General features: G+C 34.8%; 2 protein-coding genes and 1 long non-coding RNA gene across 4 annotated transcripts in view; 2 read left to right on the top strand and 1 right to left on the bottom strand.

The window, feature by feature from the left end:
• The window catches only part of LOC133527359 (high affinity cAMP-specific and IBMX-insensitive 3',5'-cyclic phosphodiesterase 8), a 311,161-nt gene that overhangs the window by 207,140 nt on the left and 77,799 nt on the right, over positions 1 to 26,222 (bottom strand). Inside the window, exon 2 of one of the 2 annotated variants that reach the window (XM_061864311.1) lies at positions 24,838 to 25,146. In XM_061864311.1, coding sequence (XP_061720295.1) covers positions 24,838 to 25,087 — 250 coding nt within the window. In that variant the 5' untranslated portion in view covers positions 25,088 to 25,146. Of the gene's footprint in view, positions 1 to 24,837; positions 25,859 to 26,222 lie in introns of those variants that run through there. The other variant, XM_061864312.1, reaches the window with a different exon arrangement.
• LOC133527365 (uncharacterized) lies at positions 21,291 to 22,181 on the top strand. Its single transcript, XM_061864325.1, has 2 exons — positions 21,291 to 21,377; positions 21,498 to 22,181. Exons 1-2 carry the CDS (start codon positions 21,363 to 21,365, stop codon positions 22,035 to 22,037), a joined length of 555 nt encoding a protein of 184 aa, XP_061720309.1. The 5' UTR covers positions 21,291 to 21,362; the 3' UTR covers positions 22,038 to 22,181.
• On the top strand, positions 23,675 to 24,771 carry LOC133527367 (uncharacterized). Its single transcript, XR_009800876.1, has 2 exons — positions 23,675 to 24,057; positions 24,277 to 24,771. It is a non-coding gene; the product is annotated as an uncharacterized LOC133527367 (long non-coding RNA).

The following is a 26,222-nucleotide window of genomic DNA, read 5'->3' on the forward strand; positions in this document are numbered from 1 at the left end:
TTTAATTTACTTACTTTTGAAATAGAATGAAACAATATGAAATGCAGTTCTGAAATATTTAGAATCAGAGTTGGCAGCGATTTTGTTAGCCCAGCCTGTGCAAGTGTTAAGTAAACGTCATACCTAATCTCATAGAAGTTAGATGTAATGTGGGCCTTACGAGGATATACCGAGCAACACACGTTATCAGCTACGACCGTTGCTGCAGACAATGACAATACAAAAACGCGGCGAAGACGTAACGCTCTTTTTATGACTTGCTGCGTAAAATGTATATCCATAGTTCCATTAATATAATTAATTTGAAACTAGTTTATAGTAAAGTTATTAATGCGGCATCGGCAACTATTAGCTGGGAACCTTGTTAGACACCGAGGTTGTCGCCTCGCGCATGGTAAATTTGATTCAGGGCCTAACTGCATTATTCACGTCTACGTACTTACTATCTCGAGACGACGTTGAACTTATTATTTACTTCTTTATTTAGTAAAACTTTATTGCTCTCCCATTATTAAATTATACTCATATTGAGTCCCATTAATAAGCCACTTTGGCTCGTTTGTCTGTCAAGGGGTTGTTTTTCCAGAACCGTTATCTCGTATAACTATAAGTAAAGGCGAAAGCCTTTTGATCAGAAGTAACTATATAAGATTACTAAGTATAATTGTGCATCTATCGGCAAATTGCCAAATTAATTTACGCGATTTAATGCACGTAAGTATCTTGTTTTTTCAGTTAGCAAGATAGATATCTGATTATATTTGTCCTGTAAAATTAATAGTAATGTTAATATCATGTAAAAATTTCGGAGATAAGGGGGGGGGGGGGTGCAGATCGGTAATTTGAGCTCTTTCAAATGATACCCCACTTGACGTAGTCACTAGACTTGATAATTTTATACCCAGATTGACTAGGTCGCACAGTAAGCTCAATAACGCTTGTGTTGTGAGTACTTAGACAACGATATATATATAATATAAACACTTAAATACATAGAAAACACCCATGACTCAGCAACAAATATCCGTGCTCATCACACAAATAAATGCCCTTACCAGGATTTGAACCCGGAACCATCGGCTGCATAGGCAGGGTCACTACCCATTAGGCCAAACAAGCCGTCAATAAATAGGTACCAAAAATTAAAAATATCGGAAATGACATCTAACAAATTTTAGATGATATGCGAAAGCACGCCTATGGGAGGAAATGTGACTCTATTTTGACCTAACTGTATTCGCTATGTGCACGAATCTTACGCAACCTAGCGTCCGCAAGTCTAGGGGAAAACGTCAATGCACTACGTCTTATAAAACTACTCCAAAACTAAAAACTACTGAACAGATTTCCATATGACTTTCATCTATCAATAGAGTGATTCTTGAGTAAGGTTTAGGTATATAACTTGTTAAAGTTTTGTGTAAATTGGTTGAAATATAACGATGTTGTCCGAGAAAATCACGATGGCTAGGAGCTTTAATCGAAAACGCTGCCTAATCCGTTTGAGCTATACCAACACAATGTATGGTGGGATTGTCTCTCTTTCATGGGTCTACAAAAAAGTCCGCGATGTTGAATGTCTATCTTTTAAGGATAATTTACTATATACATTCTTAACTTCTAGAAAAAGATCGCATAGTATGTGGCATTTGCAAAGCTATTTACACGGATACAGTATTAATAATTATCAAATTAAATACGTTAGTTACACTAAGCATTTCATACAGATTACAATGATCCCTTACACCATACAATTTAAATGAATATTTCAGGAGTAATCGTAAATTAAAATTTCATTTCGAGCCATATAACTTGTACGATATCTTAAAGACGCTATCCGCAGTTAGTATTTATTAGAGTTAAGTAGTTCAAATTTTTACCACCTTATGCGCTGAGATCGCTTTACTTATCCCCACCATGCACTTCGCACGGTCCCAATAAGCCTCCACACTTCCTCGCACAACTAAACTGTGGAATCAACTGTCGCCTACGGTATTTTCGGACCGATACGACCTTCGAACCTTCAAGAAAAGAGCGTACTCCCATCTTAAAAGCCGCCCATGCACTTACAACCTCTCCGGTGCTGTAGGTGTCCATGGGCGGCGGTAATCGCTTACGTATCATAAAAAAAGTATAAATAAGATTATTCAGAACTTTATTAAATACAGTGTTAGTTTTCATTTACTTACATTGATGTGCTGTAAACATGTACACATGGTAAAAATATAAGGTGTCCGTCAGCGAACTGCGTCATTGATAACAACTGATAAGCTCCGGCTCACACACCACGTAATGCAGCGTCGCGCCAAATGTCATGTAGCCACAGTAAACAAATATATGACCGCTGTCTCATTAACATACTGAACTAAATAAACTATTTGAAAAAATATATACAGGTTGTTTGTTTAATCACCTGCGATAATTTACGGGGTGAATATATAGGTCATACTGAACAACTTTTACTATGGGACCAACCCCGAAATCGCGAAAAAAAGAATTGGCTGTTTCATAAATTTTGGCCTTTACATTTTCTATGGGAGGTTAAATATTTTTTTTGGGGTTCGTCACATAGTAAAAGTTGCTCAGCATGACCTTATATATTCAGCCGGTAAATTATTGCAGGTGACTAAATAAACACCCTGTATGAGGTATGTACACTTAAAAACATAAGTACTTATTAAAACGTTGATATATATACTGGCAGCCTAAATTTAACAAATATTGTTAAAGTAGAACCTTGAAAATTTAAACACATTCTTGAAAAGTTTAAGAGCTCTAAGATTTTTTTAAATTCACATATAAAGGAGAGTGAAAATAAGGTTGAAAACGGAGGCTGGTTAAGTTGAAAGCGGAGACTAGATTCATTATTCACTTTTTTTGTTAAGTATGTATAATAAGAATATGTATAGACAGAAAAGAGACACTCACCTCTTCTTTTTTCGAAGAATTAATAAAAATGATCCATAACTCTGTCGAAACCCTTAGGAAACTTTGTTAATTACTAAGAAGCATGCGTGATTTCTTTTATATCAAAATAATGAGATTCTTGGTCAAGAGACATACTAAGGAGGCATTAAGGCGGATGTCACACTGACGCCGTATTTCATTGCGGCGTGCAGAGCGACGAATTCGCTTGCGGCGATAACGCACAACCGGACGAATTTCCTTCGTATCTTCGTCCGAAGTTGCAGTGCACGACGAATCGCGTTCATTTCCCTTTTATGTTCATTTGAAATTCCAACGTCGGGGTGATCCTTTGTTAGTACAATGGAAAAGGAACTTATTCAAAACACTGCGCCGAATTTAGTTTGGGTTTTAAATAAGACTTCAACTCAAAAAACGCAGAAGATACTGGATACATTCCTATTTACAAGCCAGACCCATAAATGGATCTTTTGTAAGAGATTTAGAAGGCCTAGTTACTAGGTCAAGTGGGGTATCATTTGAAAGAGCTCAAATTGAACATTACAAAACAATTTTTTATTTATTTTTCATAGTGAAAAAAATACGTATGAAGGAAAATGTGAAAAAAATACCATACCAAAAATATATTACCATAAAAATTGCAGAAAAAATAAAATCAGACCTCTACTTGATAACTTTTTTTAATTGACGAAAAACATTTTGTAATTTATTTTGCAATTTAATCCCGTTTGCGGGTGTTTATTATAGTTGAAATTCCTATGAAATTATACTAAAGGCACCATCTTTCAAATAAAATAAAATTTATTAAAACCGGTTCACTTGATAAAGAATTAACCCTGAAAAACCAACATACATACAGATCACACAAATTAGTTAGACAATTCGCCCATAGATGGCGCTGTACACAATTATTCTAACAGTATACTTCTGGTCAAAAGTGTTTCATGAGAAAATTTTAAGTTTGTACGGAACCCTCGGTGCGCGAGGCAAACGAACTCGCACTTGACCGGTTTTATTTTTCTTATCATCTATTGAGTCATCTCGGGGGTCGGTAAATCTATAAATTTACCACCTCCTCCCATTGTCTTGATTTTTGCACACGATCACTGTACGCTTCACATTTCATGTTCCAAATTGCTGGATAACTTTTAATTTCACAAATAAACTTATCTATATCGAGAATATCGAGATTCATTCCGATCACGTCCTATTTGCACAAAAATCCGGACGGAATTGCGGAGCTCGGTGTGGGTGTGGCATACTCCCCGTCCCGCACCGCATCGCCGTCCGAAGGTGTGAACCGTCGTGCGGTTCGCACCTTCACACGGAGACGCAGAGCCACTGTGTTATACCATGCGGTTTTTGTATACAAATATAGATTCTGCAGTACTAAACTAAAAACCGCAGCACCGGACGTCGCTGCGAAGTGCGGAGCAGTGTGACATCCGCCTAAAGTAAAACATTGAATAAACATGTCGAATGTATGTACCTATATTATGACCACAATGACTTATGTCATTTACCAATAAAAAATTAAACCAACTTTTGATACTGACTGGCCTGAACTGAAAACTGGATCTATCAGGCAAAAGTTAACGTAATACAAACACGAAACTTATTTTGTTTGTTGTTTATGTTTCCACTGGGAAATAAAGGGAAACACTTCACATTCATTCGGAGAAAATATGTGGATAAGTAGGGTCCCATAATATAACAAAATCTCTATTGCCCTTGATCCTAAAATAAGACAATAGAAGCTATAATCTGCTTTCATTTTCGTGAAATCTATAGAATCAAATTAATTAATATATAGAATTAAATATATACATATATATTTAATGTGTATGTCCTGACCTATACCTACTCTGTATCTTTAGGTATTCAATAAAAGTAAACAAATTCTGTCCTCAAATGGCTCATAAGCCAGTTGAGGGTAGATGTAACATTACATGAATAATGTAGGTTAAAGTCAGGTCGTTCAGTGACAGATCCAGGCGGTTTTGTATTTGGTTGGTTAACCAATAAATGTTATAACTACCCGAAAATGTACAAATTATTTGCTTACTTTTATTTAAATACCTAAAGATACAGAGCTGGCTCATCAACGAAGAGCGGAAACACAAAATCTAGAAATCGATATGTCGGGAATGTTTTTTTTTTGTGCATCTTGACACTCAGTAGAAAAATACAATAAAAGAAGACTATAATGTCAGCACTTTTACAAAACCATCTAAGACGGTGAAAAAAGGATTAAAAATTGGTATCGGAAACGATTTTTAGGGTTCCGTAGCCAAATGGCAAAAAACTGAACCCTTATAGATTCGTCATGTCCGTCTGTCTGTCCGATTATGTCACAGCCACTTTTTTTGAGTGGGCCTTGAAACTACGTAGGAACACTACCTACCTCTATATAAGAAAACAAAAAAGTTATTTCAGCGTTTTAAAGATTCACCTCTATGGTGGTGAAAAAAGGTTGCAAGTTTGTATGTATTTTGCTCTTATTTAAAGGTGTTGAAGTCAATTTACTTATGTAAAACTACTTTTATACTAATTTTAAGATATCATGAAACTCATAACTATGCCGCATGGTCTGTCACGTGCGCCATCCTGATTTCAGCCCGAAAATGTATACGTAAACTTTGTAACATGTCAATGTTGTTAATGCGCGTCACTCTCAATCATAGTGTAACCGAACTAAACCAGCACACGTCGTTCCTCATTTGTTTCTGTTTGCTCCGGGTTTTCGATTAAAGCGGTTTATGTGTGTGACGTCATCGTATTTAACGCATGCTCGTGCGAAATAATGCCGCGTATAATTAGATTTAATACGCGTCTGCTGGTTGCAGTGCGCAATGCTTGACGCTAGCAAAGTTTATCGGCGTTTGCCATAACATAACATTAATTATTACACTTAACATAACATTAACATAATTTATTTTACTCTTTCCTCAACAATGTGAATATCATTTATTTCTCAGAAAATATGTAGAACGATTTCCGTGAGGTTAATTCTTTTTTTTTGTATAATTAGTACGCCTGCTGTTCAGGATATAACCTATTGTAACAATATATAATTTTCTAAAATGCATTTAGGATCGTATCTTAATGTTTAATTTATGCATAAGTAATTGTTCAGCAGTGGGATACCAAAATAGGCAAACAAAAAAAAAACTATTGCGTTCCAAAACTACTCATACATATATTTTTTTTAAATATTCTAACTTGTAGGGGCAGAAATTGATGAGATGAGATCGAGCTAGGTCTCATGTATTAGAAAATTCTTCTTCACGGTCCCTACTTTCATTAAATATATTTTGAGAAAACTCGCTTCGTACATTTTCCCATTTCAAGCGTAATTGAGGAACCCGGCTACCTGTACAAACTTGTTAAAGGAAAATTTTATTTGACCTTCGCAGATTTGAGATTACCTTCATTTGTTTGTGTTTAACTTACTGTTTTATAGTCTTCCATTATACTTAGACTCAGTAATTTGATTTTTAAACATGAATTTTTTAGTTATAGTCCGTAACAAATTAGAAAAACATTCTTTTTTATAGCTGCGGTGCTCGGTTTGGAAATTAATAATTAGTTAGTAAGAGTCCAAATAACGAAGAATTTGATTGATGTCATGATTTTTATTCTTAAAAAAATCAATGTGGTAATATGTTCATTACATAATTATATTAGGTAAAATTGACGTTGTTAATTGTATTCTATTAAAAATAATAATAATAATTCAGCCTATATACGTCCCACTGCTGGGGCTGGGACTGGGTATTCTACTAAGTAATCACAAATCTCATGTTTGTCTCAACTCTATATTGTGAGGGGCATTATATAAAAATGCAGTTTTGATTTATTTACAGTATTGGTGGTGGTAATTGCTATAACTTTTCCAAATTTTGAGCATGTACTTCATATGGTCCCTGAGAAAATTTAATAGATTTGCAAGACCGAAGTGATCCCATAAAAGCTCTGTCAACAAAGTTTTGTACGGAGCTCTAAAAACTGTAATTGATTCTGCATGGATATGATGATTCAGTGCAGCGCAATTTCGACAATTTAGAGGTCATTGTTTAAGACATTTTTCTTTCAGAACCAGTAAATGTACAGTCAGTATCAATGTTAGTGGATGAAACAACGCATCAAAAGTATCTGCCACCCTGGAATATGTTCTAAAGTATCTGTCGCAAACTAATTGTTCTACATATAGAGACATAATAGCTTTTTATTAAATTATTACAGCAGTGGTCCCCAAAGTTGACTGGGCTCCGACCCACATAACAAAACGGTACCAACCTCTTGGTCGTCTTAAATAGGGATCATGAAATATTATCAGTACCGGCTGTTAACTCGATCGGTCGGCATGTCGTCTTATATTTCAGGGCCCACTCAAATTCCACTCGCGACCCGATAGTTTGGGAATTGTTGTATTAAAAACCCGTGTGTTTGGAGCCGGGTACGTCCTTAAACTACGCCCAAAAGAGAGGTATGGACATTGTGAATGGCAACTCGCTTTGTGTGGTAGGGCACAGCCAGTGGATGTCATTCCAGATCTAGAGCAGAGCCCAACTGGGGAAGTACTTCTACCTTACAGAAAACAGCAGTCAAATAACACTAGACCCTACTCATAGTGTTGTGTTCCTGCCGGTGAGTAAGGTTGCCAGAGCTCAACGAGGGGAGGGGGGGTTAGGGTCGGCAACGCGCATGTAACTACTCAGGTGATTCGTCTGCTTGTTTGCCTCCTATATCATAAAAAAAAAACATATTTGGTTTGCATTGTTGATGTTATTGCATGTCTACAACGAGTTTTCCCTCACTTATTGATCATGTGTGACGTGCCATGAGCTGCATGCAAACATCCGTGTTTTCAGCACAATGCCCTTTCATAGCTACAGTCATCATAAAAATATAATAAATAATAATAAATTAATATTATAGGACATTATTACACAAATTGACTAAGTCTCACAGTAAGCTCAATAAGGCTTGTGTTGAGGGTACTTAGACAACGATATACGAGACAACGGTACGTAGACATCGATATGGGATCGATACCGTATATAACACCCATGACTCAGGAACTATACAACAACTTAACTACGTTATTGAAAATAATTATAAAACAAAAATATTCAGTTCTCTGCAAGTTTTTTTTAATACATCAATCGATTCTACGTCCCGTGTGATTCAGTTTTTCTAATAAACCTGCTACTACTCGTATTATACCCTCAGAAACTTCAAACGTGCGAAATTGAGCTCTTACCGTGAGTAATAAAGCTCCGTACAAAAAGCGCGGCGGCGCTAATATGCAATGGAAAGAATAATGAAAAATAAGTTTTTAGTTATTTAATTACGTCGTAAAAATGCGTTTAAGTATACTGTACCCCTAGTGTAACTTTGATCGACATCATAACGTGACGAACGCGTTTGCGTTAAGTCTCATTTTGTATAGGATTTTGAGGTTCCAAAACGTCCCGCTTGGCGCGCTCTTTCGAAATCCAATACAAAATGAGACTAAACGCAAACGCGTACGTCACGTTTGGAAATCGAATTTATTTACACTAGGGGTACAGTACCCTTAGTGTAAATTTATTCGATAGCGAGACGTGACGTACGCGTTTGAGTTAAGTCTCGTTTTGTATGGTATTTTGAGTTTCCAAAACGTCCCGCTTGACGCTCTGTTTCTAAATCCCATACAAAACGAGACTTAACGCAAACGCGTACGTCACGTTACGCTATCGAATAAATTTACACTAGAGGCTCAGATGACAAATTTGAATTTTATCCACATGTGTGACAAAATAATAAAATGCAAATTTTGAGTTATTTCATTATATTGGCTGGTAGAATTGACTTTTAAATGATATTTTTTACGTTTTGGAAACTCAAAATCCCATACAAAATGACACTTAACGCAAACGCGTACGTCAAGTTTCGCTATCGAATAAATTTGCACTAGGGGCTCAGTTTTTGAACAATCAGGAGTAGAGATTTTTTTTAAATTTTCAAAATAATTTAAATTACTTAAAGAAGCAAATTTTACTTTTTGCATTAGTTTCGTGTTGTTGAACATCTTTATTACAAATATTTTTAATTTCTCATGCTCTGAAACCGCCCCCTAAATACCAGGAACACCGACCGAATAATATACTCGTAATGAGTTCAAACTAAAATCCCGAACGTACGACTACTGAAAACTAAATACTCGTGGGCACTGCTTCAAAAAGTGAATTAAACGTAACTAATATTAAGTTACTTACTAATAATAGCAGCAACTTAATAAAATGAGCTAACCACGGCAACTGTCGCTTTATTACATGCGCAAATTAAAATTTAATTACAAAGTTAACGCAGACGTAGCGTCGTGGACGCAAATCAAGGTAGTTACCGAAGGAAACCAACAGCATATAAATTATATTCAACTCCTGCAAATAGTATTGTGGTTAAGGGACCTTTAAATCATCAAAAAGGTAACCGGTTTGGCTCATATGATTGTAGTAGATAACACCCCAGAGAACGCCAAAATACAAGTTTTAAATATTGTAACATATTTAGATTTAATCCATTTTTCTTGATCTTCTTGTACGAGGAATAAGGTTTCGGCCAGTTAGGACCTATACGAGTAAGACTGAGTTTTTAAACATCTCTTAACGTTTATTACACTTGTTGGGCTAAGATGGTCGACTCTTTATCATTTCTCATTATGCCTGTCACTTTCTAACAAGTATGTAAGTGCGAAAGTGACTGACATAGTGACAAGGGATAAAAATGGAACCATGCTCCCACTGCTGTATCCGTACCCGTATATGTCCAATGACTATGGGGATGAAGCCGAGAAAAATAACGCCTATTTTACGTGTAAGGAAGGTGTTTTATTTTTATTATTTAAATTTCATTTCACAACTTTGTCGGTGTGATTAATATTTTTTATTTCTCATGTACTAAAGTGGGTAACTATTGTTATATGAAGTATGCAGAAAATAATACATTTCTGAACTAGATCATTTTACAATCCACGTACGTTATTTTTTAACGATAAGTAATTAAATTTTTGGTTTTAAATGGATTTGTTACACAATTTCCATTCTGATATTTGACTCCCCATTCCATTAATAACGATACTTTTACCTAAATTGTTAATTAAAAGTACCCTTAAGAACTACTACGATAGTTTATAGTTAGTCATGATTTTTTTAATACAAAAATATATTTTACTTCCTTTTCGTATTCCAAATGAAAAGAGTGTTTAACTCAAGTAAAAGGCAATAATCTACTACTTATATGTATAATTATATCACATTACAGCTTCTTAACTCGTATGGTTTCAACAGTCGTGCATGGAAAAATAGCGGCACCTCATCGACTACAGAAACCAAAAACCGGACAAGTGCGAGTCGGACTCGCCCACCGAGGGTTCCGTACTTTTTAGTATTTGTTATTATAGCGGCAACAGAAATACATCAGCTGTGAAAATGTCAACTGTCTAGCTATCACGGTTCATGAGATACAGCCTGGTGGCAGACGGACGGACGGACAGTGGAGTCTTAGTAATAGGGTCCCGTCTTACCCTTTGAGTACGGAACCCTAAAGAGAGAAGCGAAAGGAAAGAGAGGGCGGAGGAAGTACGGTATTAGGAAATCACATTTATAAAAAGGAATACTGCAATTTATTTTGGGTTAATCGAGCGGCGACAACGAGTACCCAAGCGTTTTGTCACCAAGATAAAATTTAATTGCCTTCAACGAATAAGGCCACTGAGGATAAACAAAGGGCGACAACTTTGATAAAGTGAGGCTCAACCACTGTGTTTTATTTTATGAAAAAACAATTCAGATCATCATTTCTCGCAAGCGACTACATTTTCTGCTGGACATACAATTAACAAGAACAATTACTTGCCACCCTTTTGTTGTAAGATTGTACGTTTTTAAAGTATATTAGTAAAAATGCATTGCAACTCATCTATGCTATATTACATATACTGTAATTCGAGAAGAACTAAAATCGGGAATATTTTTAGTTTTTTTTTAAGTTTTAAAAAAGAAAAAAATTATCGCTTACTTCCGTCAAAAATATAATTGTGCATTTTTAGAAGCATTTTTCATATTTTTAGCTTCCGTGCATTAACTGTTAATTTTTTTTAAAGTGCGTTTTAGTTTAGACCTAGGTATAATCGTGATTTTTTATCTATCAAGCGAATGTCAAAAAATCAGGATTCAAATCGTTGAAGTCGGTAGCGACTATTCTCAAAATTGCTAATAAAATTTTTGGCAACCGTATTACTATCTAGATAGAGAAGCGGTACGATTTGAAAAACTCCTCTCTCTGAACCTACAGCACCTTAATTGGCTATTGAACATTAATTTTAAATACTTCATCATACGAAGTTTCACTTTACAGAAAGAACGTAGAGCGTTTACGTAACGTAAAATATTATAAAAATTCTAAACGTTTAATTATTAAAACCTATTGTTTCATTGTCTTTTCCACGGCATTTTATTTTCGCTGTTTTGCGCTGGGAATTCCTGGAATAAGTCCCAATTTTTCTGATATCATTTACATATGGAAATACTAGTTTACTATTTAAAATAATACAACAATAAATGTTGTGATAGATATACAACCATTTTTTTTAAGTCTAAGTATATAATTTTTCCTTAGATTATATGTACTCGTAGAAGGCTAGAAGGTACTTCTTATATTTATACATGTTTCCAATAGGTTATATTGTACCCTGAATTAGCGAACAGGAGACATTCATAGTTTTATACAGCTAATACACGGTGCTCACGCGGAAACCGAAAGATTTTAACCACGCATTTATGAGGCCAAAAGAAGGAAATAATTTTATACTTGTGTTTAGGTCAATTTCGCCAAACATTTTTTTGTCTCGTTTTTTCGCTGTTTTGAATGTATTTGTACATAATAAATGCTAGTGTTAAATTGTTAGGTAATGGTCACTTTTATTTTCGTAAAACCTATTCGTTTTGCACTAAGTAACAATTTTTTTTATATATATTCATAGTAAATATAATAACTAGGAGAATTAAAGAAAAATCTACAGGACAATTTAGTCTTTATATATGACCTGGGTGCCTAGCCAACCATCTTCTGCGCTGCGATAACGAAACGCTTGTGTAGTCGGCATTGACAGTTGCGTTTCGTTCGCTACGGAGCGTAAACAATTGACACGTTGGCTATGCAGCCAAGAATACACTGTTAAAATCTTTCGGGTTCCTCGTAAACATCGTGTATAAAGTTTGCCATCACAACGTTGTTTTATTTCAGTTTTAAAAGTATTTTATAAGCTTACAGCAACACTCTTCAATTACTCTAAAAGCGCTTATGTTTTAATAACTCATAGTCACGGGCATTATTATGAGGGTAAATAATAAAGTTGCACTATCGCGTCCTCTGCGACCTCCCGCCGCGGCGTGCAGCGCTGAGAAATTTCATAAAACCCGACACGCGCCGCTCAGGTGCTGTCATGAAATTACAAGCATGCCTTCACGGTAAATAGTTTTGTACGTTATGAAATCAGGGTTTAAAATGAGAACACTGCAGCATTATAAATGACAAAATTTTTATGTTTGTTAAAATAAATGCCATTTTATCTGAATCTAATAAACGTATGTTTAACAGTGCATCACGCTGTCACGCATAATAAGGTTTTCGTAATGGACAGATTTCGCCGTCGATAACACCACAGCCCGCGTAGCCAATATGCCAATCATTGACGCTCCGTAGCGTAGTCATCTCTCTCTATCACTCTTCCATATTAGTGGGACAGTGACAGTTGCGTTTCGTTCGCTACGAAGCGTCAACATACCAATCGTAAGGTATGTTGGCTACGGGCTGTTCTCTCACGACCATTACTGGGTCATTATCCAGATTTGTGCTTGTGTCTAATCTAAACTCCGTCAAACCATACTAAATTTATGAAAAGTTTGAGTTGTATGATTTGAGAAAGACGCACCTATGATTTAATTAACCGAATTTAGCTTAATATTATCAAACCTATTGTTCATTAATAATTATCGTTTTGAATGCTTTTACTTTGTTATACTCGTATAGTTTAACAAACAGAAGTTCTTTAAACGTTTTGTGATTTGTATTTGTACATCATGTTTTTGTATTTCTGTGCTTTTATAAAATATATGAACTCTTCGGTTTTGGAGAATGTTTAAATGTGAACATAAAATTGTCCATTTTTAAGTTTTCGCTTTTCATTTACAACATATCATTTAAGTATACATACTATGGCGTTATTGGATAAAAAGCAACGTCAAAGAGAGTCGATCTCTACGGGAAATTACTTTCAAAGCCGTTGGAAAGATAACACACCGGAGACTTCAAGGTATAAACTCAACCTCTTTTGCACCCTAGGGGAATTACATAAATAATGTTCCTACTTAATTTTATGCGCTGGCTTCAACAAAAAATGGGACAATGTGTTACACGAACCAGGAAATTGTTAAACTTCTGTCTACCCAAACTTGGGTGTCTAGTGTATCTACATATAGAAAAACATTTTTTTTTAAATATATATTTTACACATCTGGTTGGCGCTTCACGCAATTGAAATAAGTTTTAGGCTAAAAAAAATATTTTTTTTAGTACTTTTCACAAGCAACTAATACTTATCGTGATAATTCTAATAACCCCAAACACCATTAGGTTGCGTTGTTTCATTACAGAGTTCCTACGGCCACCTCCCGTCTCCATCATCAGATCAGGTCGATGATACCATAATACTGCATTGTCACCCGACTTACGTATGAAAAATTTCAGCTCAATCGGAAATCGGGAAGTGGGTCAAATTTTGCCTCCAAGATTTGACCCACACATACATACTACTTAAATAAAAGCTTATAACAAGATTTCAATACACTTGTCTAATCGTATACAGTACCTATTCGTGATAAACGCCTATGAATGCAATCCGGCAATAAAGTCGCCGTGCGGTGTTTTCAAACTGTTTCACTAGGAATATAATTAAGCTAATTATACTCACAAAATATTCACCGTAAAAAAACAATAAAATAATAAGTACTTAACTAATTTCTGCCCGGGAAATATATTATACGTGCATTGCACATATAATCAGATTTCTGTGATAAAAATTGTGTCCTTCACATTGACTCAAGCTATAATATCCATACCAAATTTCATCTAAATGGGTCATCTAAGTTTAATCTTAAAATGGTAAGAGACTACTTGTGCATATTTAAGATATATATTTATAAGTAGGGATATGGGATTGTGCCCTGCCTAGTGCCCACGTTATCTAACTTTTAACAATTGTACCTACCAATTATAATAGAATAAAATAAATATTATTTCTCCACGGGACAATTACTCCAAGGTTCGAAACCGATGCACCTGCTCTCTTGTTTGTTGAGAACTGATGAGAAAGTTACATTTTTTATTCACATGTGGGACAAAGTAATCAAATCCAAATTTTGAGTTGTTTCCTTATGTTCGCTAGTAGAATTTACTTTTAAATGATGATTTTCAATGATAAATATTTCATCATCATCATCATCATCTCAGCCGAAAGACGTCCATTGCTGGACAAAGGCCTCCCCCAAGGATCTATATTTGGATAAGGAGGATAAATATTTAACAACATTCATTTTGAATTTATTTGCTTTAATTGTGTTTGATATTTTAAAGTTAGTATTTTCCTTATGTTGATGTGGTGATGTTGTGGACATGTTGTGTTTCACTTGGAGGCAAAATTTGTTTAACCCTCGTGCCTTGAAACCCTCACAATGCTCAAGAAAATACACATACATTCAGAGAAATGATACAATTAGCTACAATTTAGAAAAAAATCACTTTTAAGATACTTAAATAAAACGAGATTTGAAGGATTTGTTATAGGAACCATCATTCGACGTGGGAGGTGTAGTTTTCAATTGACGTTAACAATAACCGATTTACACCCACCATGACCTTGCCTTTTGAGGGGAATATGATGGTCGTTGTTGTCTACGTGACCGTGTGATAAAGACAGTATCCGACAATTTCAATCGCGTGGTGTTAAGAAGTGAGAGTTATTTTATCAATTTTTATCACGTTGATAAAGTCATCCATCACACGCCTGCTGGACATTGGACTCGCCTATGCAGCATAGGCTATGCTCCTAAGAGTGGGGAATTACACCAAGGGTTCCGTGGACAAGTGAATCAACGTAGAAAGTATCGTACGTGACTGCGCCGAAACGTAACGAGTTTACCAGCCAACGGAACAAATTATTACGTAACACAATTAACCCCAAAAAGGATATAATTGAATCATAATAAATAATAACAATAAAGAAAACTTACTGACCCAACTCTCTGTCATGGTCTCGTCATTGAAAATGTATTTTAATCCAGTATCAAATAAAATAAAAAAGTATTATTACATAATATCTGTATTTTCGTATTTATCTAAGAGTTGATTTAAACGACGTTTCATTGGGTTTTTTTTCTGTTTTCGCGATTCTAATTCATGAAATAAAATATGTATGTATGTAAATATGTGTAAACACTTTATAGAACTCGAAATTTATTATAACAAAGAAATAATGACTATAATGTATAAAAGCGGCCAAATGCGAGTCCGACTCGCCCATGAAGGGTTCCGTACCATTTATGACGTATTAAAAAAAACTACTTACTAGATCTGGTTCAAACCAATTTTCGGTGGAAGTTTGCATGGTAATGTATATCATATATTTTTTTTAGATTTTTCATTCTGTTATTTTAGAAGTTACGGGGGGGGGGGGACACTTTTTACCACTTTGGAAGTGTCTCTCGCGCAAACTATTCAGTTTAGAAAAAAATGGTATTAGAAACCTCAATATCATTTTTAAAGACCTATCCATAGATACCCCACACGTATGGGTTTGATGAAAAAAGATTTTTTGAGTTTTAGTTCTAAGTATGGGGAACCCCCAAAATTTATTGTTTTTTTCTATTTTTGTGTAAACATCATAATGCGGTTCATAGAATACATCTACTTACCAAGTTTGAACAGTATAGCTTTTATAGTTTCGGAAAAAAGTGGCTGTGACAGAATCGGACAGACAGACGGACATGACGAATCTATAAGGGTTCCGTTTTTTGCCATTTGGCTACGGAACCCTAAAAAGTAATAATAATTCACATCTCTGCTATGCATGGTCAGGTGAAGTTGGTAAACACTTTATTCTACATAAGACAGGTACAATAAAACCGAATGTTTGCAATGTACAAAGGCAAACTTATCCCTATAAGGGATCTCTTCGAGTCAACCTACGCGATTTGGCTAAATAATTTGGGTTATAGGTATTGTGCATATTAAACATAGTCTACTTGTAAGCTTTTATGTTTTTATTTCCTTATTTTTCGACTTGCTATTAAAAAATTAAATTTAAAGGAAAACTTCGCGATTTTTAGTAACAATAACAAGGAAAATACGGTATGTTCTGTCCTTCATTAAACCTAAAACGAGTAGCTCGCAAACAATGTTATGTTATACCGCTATTTCGGGCTCCAAATTATCAACAGATCGACGTCATTAACAATTAGGTAGCCTTACCAAAACTTTTCTCGGAACACTTCGCTCCCACGCGCTATTAGAAAATACACAAAACAAACAAAACACCTCAATATGTGGAATAATATTATGATTTAAATAAATTAAGCTTCACAGCAAGGAAATATTGCCAGGTAATGTTCATGGTAAAGATAAAGATCAAAATGCAATGACGCTTAGGTATTAAAACTTCAAAAAAACACGAACAATCAAGTATTAATTTTATAAGTATCATAACTTCCTCAACATTACCTACCATGCCACCCATTGCCTGGCATGAAACAAGTGATTATCTCTCTCTCAACAAGTCATGCGTAAATAGTCAACTAAAAGCGACCAGTACCCCTAGTGTAAATAAATTCGATTTCCAAACGTGACGTACGCGTTTGCGTTTAGTCTCATTTTGTATTGGATTTAGAAAGAGCGCACCAAGCGGGTGGTTTTGGAAACTCAAAATCCTATACAAAATGAGACTTAACGCAAACGCGTTCGTCACGTTATGATGTCGATCAAAGTTACACTAGGGGTACAGGCAATGTCAAGCAAGTCATACGGTACTCCGAAGAATCATAACAAATGAAAGTATTAAAAAAATTACGTCAATTAGTTAAATGTAGAGTCAGACCAAGCTAAGTTGGCAGCGATTTTGATAGCCCAGCCTGTGCAAGTGTTAAGTAAACGTCATAAATTTAGAGAAGTTTTATGTTTTAAATAACATGCACTGTCTGTTAAAATCGCTGTCAACCTATCATGGCCTGACTCTAATAACTAGTAAAGAGTACTGATTTACAATAACAATTATTAAAAACTAGCTTTAGCCCGCGGCTTCGCTCGCGTTAAGGAAAAAATAAAAGGTTCTAAGTTTGACCCGTATGTTTGTATGAACGCATGTAGGTATGTATGTTTGTCCGCGATTATTGGATTCTGAAAAATGCATGAAGTATTCCACACCGTTATACTTGTTAAAATACTTCCTTATGAACAACATTTTTAGCCATGTTGAAAGCGGTACCAATAGAACCAAACTTTGAGGTGAACTTACACGGGAGCACGCCACATAGAACTGACCGTGGGAGAAACAGTCCTGTCGTAATATCTATTAGTATAACGCGGGTTCTCGTTCCATACCTCAAAAGCTAAAAAGAACCCTTATAGGATCACGTGTGGCTGTCTGACAATCCATCTGTTACAACCGATTTGCTCCGAAACTACTGGACCGATTCAATTGCAATTTGGCAAAAATACTTTCAAAATTTTTCATGCAATATTAAATTTTAAAATCATTCAATGACGTTTTCGTAAATAACGTCCCAAATAAGCATAAAACGACACCCATATTGATATTTAGACATTTCAACCCCATCGCACCCCAACAGAGGATTTTTATTTCACGTCCACCTCGTTAGATTTTACAATCGTTGTTGTTTTCGTAATCAGCGACCCGATAAACCATAGAAATAATACCAGAAACACTTGTTTACTCATTTATCGTTAGGAATACTCTTGTAAAGTTTCGAATAAAATAGTCTATCTAATCTTGTTTCCCTATACAATATTTGGACCCCCATTTTTGAAAAAATAATTCTTAGTGCATCCATAGACCTTTTAAAGTACCCCCGTTCCAAATTTGGAATCTCTAAAACCAGCGGTGTAGGCTGTGCGTTGATATGTCAGTCAATCGGTCAGTCAGTTTCTTCTTTTATGGCAAAAAAATAAAAAATACTTTGAACATTTTTCATGTCCACAAATTTAATTTTAAAATCATTCAATGCCATTTTCGTAAATAACGTCCCAAGAAACCATAAAAACGACACCCATACTGATATTTAGTAATTTCAATCCCATCGAATCCCAACAGGGGATTTGTGTTTCACGTCCACTTCTTTAGATTTTAAAATCGTTATTTTCGTAATCAGCGACCCGATAAACCATACTCCACTAGTCAGTTTCTTCTTTTATATATTTAGATAGGTAAATTTATATCTAAATAAGTACCGAAGATTTTTATTCGACGAGTAGGTAGAATAAAATCTAAAAATAACTATACCTAGTGTGTTAGAAGGTACAAATATTTATTTTATTGGCTCATTTAGTAATAAAAGAAATAAACAGAGATGAAAACGTGTTTTGTACTATTTTACTATTGTTATACTTCCTATAAATAACTTAATCTTTCAGTACACTTAAATCGACCGGGATATAAACCGTGATTACCTTTTATATTGGTTGGTTTATATCCCGGTCGATTTAAGTGTAGTGAAACCAACCGTGAATCATTCAAAACTGTTATTAATCTTTCAGATCATCCAGGAGAAAAGGTTGTCTGGGTCCAACAGTTGAACGTACGCTACTGGAAAAAAGTACCCGAATACAACTAAATCCAGCATCCAGTACCTATATTCCACGTTTACCTGACTATTAGCGTTTTATGAGGAATCGTTTATCAACAGACCCACACATTAAAAGAAAATAGTCATAACCAATTAAATTTCCAAATGTACTTTACTATGTTAATTTCCTAATTACCTACTAGTTAATCAGCTTAAAAACATTTCGGTTAAACTGTTGAGGCAAATACTACTATGAACACACATGTGGCAAGTAATTTTTAATGTAAATAGATAGTTGGCCATTAAGTCCGCCATTTTGTACAATTTTATATCATGCAATAAATTAAATAAATGTTTTTTTTCTGTTTAATAGTATTTTTAGGTACCTATAATACTTAAAATTTTACATATGTGCATAAATAAACTCACCATTAGGTAGGTATAAGGTATAACCTATAATATAGCTTTTAATGTAAATAATCACAGCACCGTTGCTGTGATTATTCAATAGTGGAGATAAAGGGGAGAGGCCTTTGCCCAGCAGTGGGATACTTTAACAGGCTATAAGTTAAAAAAAGATACATAGTTTATAACTTAAATATTAAATATAACTAAATTAAAACTAAAAACTAATACTAAATTAAAATACGTCTAAAAAGTTCGGCCCCTTTGGCATGCTGCCGAGGATGCTGGCAGCATTTCTCCGCTCTATCGCGATGTTTATTTACTTACTTTGTAAATCTGAATGTCTTACACAATCTTTGATATAAAACTATCAGTATTTAAGCACTACTGAAGTGGATTATGATTATTATAATTTTGAATATTATTAAATGAAATAAATATTATCTGATCTTAACGGATTGTGTCGCGATAATGAATTTAAAATACATCCCGACTTCAAATCCATTATACTCGTACGAGATATAAATGTAATATGTTACGAGATCAAATATAATAGTTTTATTTGATGAGTATCTATCGCGGTAAACACACGGTGTTTATTTTCAGGTTATGTTACTTTTTCTACTGATAACTACTAGCAGTCTAAGCCAAAGGCTAATGACGAAGTTACAATCACCAAAGACCAAAACAACAACCGACAGAAATATTAAAGTTTCACACTGGGAACGATACGGGCTGAAGGGAGAGATCTCACTAAAAAGCTTCAGAAAGATTTTGGAGCATGTTGCAGCGTTTGATGGTATTCGAGACTGCCCACTTGGCAAAAACAAGTGTGATTATAAATCTATAGAGTACGTATTACCAAGATTAATTAATAAAGCGGCAAAAACCGCCGAAAATCTCCTTACCAAAACAACAGACATTTACTGTATTCCACGTGATGGAGCAAATAAAGAAGATACTTCTTTCAAATCAGGGCTTGAAGTTACAACGGAATGAAAGTAATGACATTTGGATTATAAATTATTTAATAAAGCTTTTTACTTTATTTTGTTAAATATATAATTTTATTTCTTATATTAATTAATCTTAACCTTAGTTAGGTTTTAATATTGGTGGTTTCTGAATAATATATTCGATGCTTAAAGCATTTAATTATTCAAATTAAATACATTTTTATGGAATAAATTTATCACTTTTATTTACCCCAGTGTTTTAGCTTATGAATAAAGTAATTAAAACCTTAAAAGTAGCCAGGGTAGGGAGGGGTGTTTTTAGGTTCGCTTTGCCTATGTATAAAACTGTCTATAATATGTAGCTAGAAATTTCGTATAAACTGACAATTCGGCAATTGTTGCCCGACGAGCAAGGCTGCCAGCAGCCATTAATTAATTAATCATTGCCAACATTGCAGTCAATCAATGTTTCCGATAAGCGATTTGGGATTACTATTTAACTCCTCTCACATCGAGGGGCTATTCAGATCGCTTTGTAAAACATATTTTTCCTTATTACCCTGCATAGAGATGGACGAATTGGATATATGTATATCTATTTTTATTTTATTGACATATGTTTCTCCTTCCAATTATACGAGTAACCTTAAGAAAAATGACTAAGCAATGACAAAAACATAATATGCACCTTTTCAGTATACCTTCAACAAAATAGTCAAAACAGAACCCTTATAGCTATGCCATGTGGTGTCTATCCACCGGTCAGTCAGTTCGTATGCCATATTGACGAAATTTATGGCATAATTCATAATTATTATCATCCGTAGAATCTAAAATGCCGAACTTTAGAGTTCGTTAAAGCCTTAACGTTAAACCTTTAAACCTTAAACTTTAAGATATTTAATTATTTGGCAAAACCTCACAATCGCTATGTATCTTATATGGACGGAATCTTGCACAGAAAGTTAAATAGCTGTTCATGTCAAATTAGGACTGGTTACAAGAAATAAGGCAGATAACGATCTGGGTGCTAATTGATATTGTACGTTTGAAACATTAATCGGCGAAACAAATGAATTAGTATCAGTACGTAAGTACACAAAGTATATTAATAGCCCTTTTCTTTTCTCACTCAGTTCCTCAGTTCAGTGGGTCTCAATCAGGGGCCAAGTCAAACATGAAAGGCGATAAGGTAAGTACCTACATCAAAATATTTAATACGATAATGTTTCTACAAATGACAAACTTGTGTGGTAAAATGCCATCGTAATTAAGGTACAATTATTAAATAAATATTTAAATATGTTGGCAGGTGTTTATTTTCGTCATTTTTGTATTAATATCGATAAATATGTGCAGTTGTCAGAAAAAGGCGAAAAAAAAGCACGACAAGAAAAAGCTTCAACTCAATACTCATGACGGACGGAAAGTCGAGGTAACAAACTGGGGACATTACGGATGGAAAAGCGGGCAAGAAGTAGACGCGAAAATCTTAAAGGAAATACTTAATGGCCTTGCATTATTTGAAAGAGGAGAATTCTGTCCCTTTGGAGAGGGAAAATGTGAATCAGTATCAGCTGTATATGTCTTATCTAAATTAATAAAAGAGTTATTGAATAAAAAGGGTAATGATTGCAACGAAAATGGAGATTGTGACCCAGATGAAAACGAGCATAAAGATCTCAATAATGCTACGAAATTATTATCAGAAAAGTCCAATATTTCAAAATCAGAACCCATAGAAACAAAACTAAAAGAAGGGCAAGAAGAATCTAAATTGTTGAAATTGTTATTTGTCTCGAATGATTTTGAGAAAAAAAGATTATTAAAACGAAAAGGGTTATTTTTGTAAACACTGAATTTGTATAAAAAAAGAACTAAATAGTGTGTTCTTGCAAAATACATAACACAAATGATCCATTCTTTAAATCCTGTATACTTTTCATCTTTGCATATTTAAATAAATTGTTATTGAATAACACATGAAACGAAGCAATATCTTTATTTTATTTAACGATAGCTTAATAGCTATGAGATCCCTACGGTGGCAGCATGGTGGCATTTTTATCACCTGTTACTTTGCCTGTCACTTTCACCCTTACATACTTGTTAGTACCTAGGATGATGCATAATTCACCATTTTAAAGTTCACAATTTTTTTGTTCTCGTATGGATTTGTTGGTAGTTATTTGATTATCCAACGCCTCAAGGGCCTGTTTAAGATTTAAGCTAGTTATAGTAATCCTCTGTGTATATCCATTATGTCTATTGTTATCCTCAGAGAGTAACCTGGACATAAAGATGGGTTGCAGTCTGCTCGAGGTCCAGCTATAGGTACTTACTTGACTATATAAATAAGTACCTAAACGAAACGGTTCTTCTTCTCCTTCTGCGGCCATGCCCTAGTGGGCGTCAGTGGCCACCTTTGTAAAGTCTTTTCTATGCTTGGCTAGTCTTGTTAGCGTGTTCGCGTCCTCGATGTTGTCGAGCCAGTTCATCCTCCTTCTTCCCCTTCCCCGTTTTCCCTCTATTTTTCCTTCTATTATAACTTTCAACAGCGTATACTTTTCATGTCTATGTAGATGTCCAAAATGTGTAATCTTTCTTCCCTTTACACTTCCTTTTTCTTCTCCATTCTTTTTAGGATCTCTATATTAGTAATTCTTGATGTCCATAATGCTCTCAGCATACGCCTGTACAGCCACACTTCGAAGGCTTCTATTTTATTTTCCGTTTATTTATTCCAGGGGTCCATGTTTCAACACCATAATAAAGTATGGATAGTACATAGCATTTTACTAGTGTACATCTAAGTTTTAAGTTAATATCTTTATTGGTATACATATTTGCATTTTAATGAAAACACTACGGGCTATATCTATTCACTCACTCTGATCTCCTGTTCTGGATCCCAGTTTTCACTCAGCCAGCCAGCCATAAAAACTGGTTAAGAGAATTTTAATATTATATCAATTTAATATAATATTTATGTGATTAATATTATTTATAGAATAAATGACAAATAACGTTATAAGCATTACAAATAAATTAATTTAATTTGAGTGTCACTATAACCTATCCACAGTCGTTCACCTAAGCAAGTCCAATGTATAAAAAAACTTGTGTGTAAAAGTGTACCTATTGATTCTTTGTCTCTCAGCGCGTGAGGTGGGTATAGTGGAAAAAATGTTTCATTTCATTTATTCAACATTGAAAGTCATGTGCATTACAGAAGATGTTAGTTGGATGTAGTCAGTACATGACACCCGGATAGGGCGCATAATGTTAGTACTTATGAGGTACCTAATTACCTACTTATATACTATAGCACTTATAAATTCGTGCATATTCGCTTATCAACGTTATTTATAATATTATACAAACGCATATCTACCTAGGTTAATTCATCAATGTCAAAGTTAATACTAATGGTTATGCTATATGCCAATCCGAAACTCAATCAACAATGTAGTGTCACAATCGATGTTTCAATCGAACTAACTATAGTAAGTTTTTGATGAAATAAATTGTAAATTTTGACAAAATAGAAGAAAAAATACGAGCGAGTCAGTTCTGTAGTATCATTATCATAACACAGAATAAGTAATAGCAAAATCCTATTCTGTGCAACTGTTAAGTACCTAATTGTAAGAGTTTACTTTCGTTTCACACTATAAGCATATAAGCATAACGAATGTATTTTAATTAGAACTACCAAGTGTTACTTAGGTTTTAATTATCAACTATGTTGCATACAAGTTTTGAACTATTTGGCAACAATTATTTCAAACAAGCGGACAGCAAAATTGCTCAAAGCCGTTTTAATAAACCATGAAGGAAAGCGCGGTGAATATCTTATCAATTAATATTAGGTATTTTAGTTTCTATTTATACTCTTCCTGCTGGACATTACAGTCCTGCAATTGAGTACTAAGGCCAATCGGAGGTTATTGTTTGTTCTAAGTATGTTTTGATTTATACGAGTAAATACTGAAATTTTAGTAAAAAAAGTACATTTTTATCTAGATGTATTGACACCGTGTAGTCCCATCATTATAACGAGTTATGAAAATTTATATACTTATTCGCAGGTACTTTTTATATTAATGTTATCGCTCACTCTCAGTAACTCACGAGAGATTTACGGAAAAGTGAAGATACAAATGCAAAGCCGGGAAAAAATTAAGAGATATCAAGATATTGAAGCGAGACACTTTGTGACTCTACTAATAAGTTATCTTGCATCATTTCAAAGGGAATCTTGTTATTTTAGCTCTATAATGTGCCAGCTAAAATATAGAATACTTGTTTTATCGAAACTACTACGAGATATAGCAAACCATCGTACGCATCTAGCAAATACTTTTAGTTTGGATAAACTCGTTCAACATATGCAAGCTTCAGAAAGAACATTTGGTCCTGCCAACAAGAGAGTGCGTAAGAAAAAGTTCATATTTTGGCGTTAATTATGTGTAATTATTACTTGACTACCCAAATAAATAAGAACACTTTATAAGTATTGTATAATTTGAGTAACGCAAATAACAATTATATTTAGCAAAATTATATAATTCATATTTCGCGACGTTTGAAGCGTTTTTTTTTTCATTAAGTACCATGATTAATTAAAGAAGGTAACTAATAGAACTTACCCGATATCCTCTTTATATGCAACTGCGTAGCGAAGTTGTTTCCCATCTGCGATACATAGCTGTCCTTCTTGCTCGACAGCTGTATGCTGAAGCCGTCGGACTCGAGCGACGCTCGCGGCGCCCGCGCCGCTTGCACCGCCTTGTTGCACACAGGCGTAGGCGCCACCTTAGCCAACGCAGCCTCTTGGGAGCCATTGCTGTCGCGTCGCCGGCTCTTGTGGTCTAGGAGCATGCTTGGCGTGCAACCCATGGTGGCACATTTGTACTACACTTTGGCACTATCACTGGCACTGAACGACTTCATTTTATCTGGAACAAAATAAATGTTGTATGAATAAGACTGGTAATACTCGAGCAAAGCCCCGAAAGCTTCCATAGTTACCTATACAGATAAGGACGTGCGAAGGCATTCAGAGTGCGTGATTTAGGGAAGCATCGATATTATATCATTTAAAACTTTCGCATTTTGAACACATATTTAACTTATAATTTTGTCGAGTCTATCGCGAGTTTATTTTGTTCCCTTTATTTCCGACGTTTCCACGCAGGTTACACTTGTGGTTATTATGCTTGAGTTGTGCGGGAAACGATTGATATCAGGAAACACCCCTGAAATGTTAATAGGGAAGATAGCTTTAACTTATCGCCAACTGGGGGACTGGGGACCAGTGATCCAGAAGTTAAAGGCAAGGGACCTATTCTTCGGATGTGTGCGCGTATGTATTGAGCGTCGTGTCGGACTATTGACAACAATTTATGTATGATGAGTGATTTGAATGTATGATATATACCCCCATTTTTTTCGCCGGTTACACGACTAGTGTAACCTACGTCGAAACGTCGGAAATAAAGGTAAAAATTAACTCGCGATAGAGCCGATAAACTTAGCTTTTATACCTATATAATAAGCATCTATATGTTATATCGAATTTCATATTAGATGTCCCTCGTGGCAGTACTTTTTTTTCATTAATACTTTTTTAAAGACTTAATACTTTTTTACGACCGGTCTGGCCTAAGTGATTAGTGACCCTGCCTATAAAGCCGATGGTCCCGGGTTCGAATCCCGGTAAGGACAGATGTTTGGTCCTGAGTCATGGGTGTTTTCTATGTAAATAAGTATGTATTTATCTCCCTAGTACCCAAAGTATAAGTTTTGCTTAGTTTGGGGCAAAGTCGATGTGTATAACATTGGCGCCAAATATCTACATTTTTTATATTTATATTTAAAGTGCTTGTATAAATATATAAAGTAAGTGATTATCTCAGTATAGTCCTATTTATTCCGTAAAATGCAGAATTTACCAATAGTTAACATGCGTTTTAATTTTAATAGGCTTTGTAGAAAGTAAATACTTAAATGGTACGAGTATGATGCCATATAT

The sequence above is a fragment of the Cydia pomonella genome, chromosome 18 (assembly GCF_033807575.1).
Source record: "Cydia pomonella isolate Wapato2018A chromosome 18, ilCydPomo1, whole genome shotgun sequence".
NCBI lineage: Eukaryota > Metazoa > Arthropoda > Insecta > Lepidoptera > Tortricidae > Cydia > Cydia pomonella.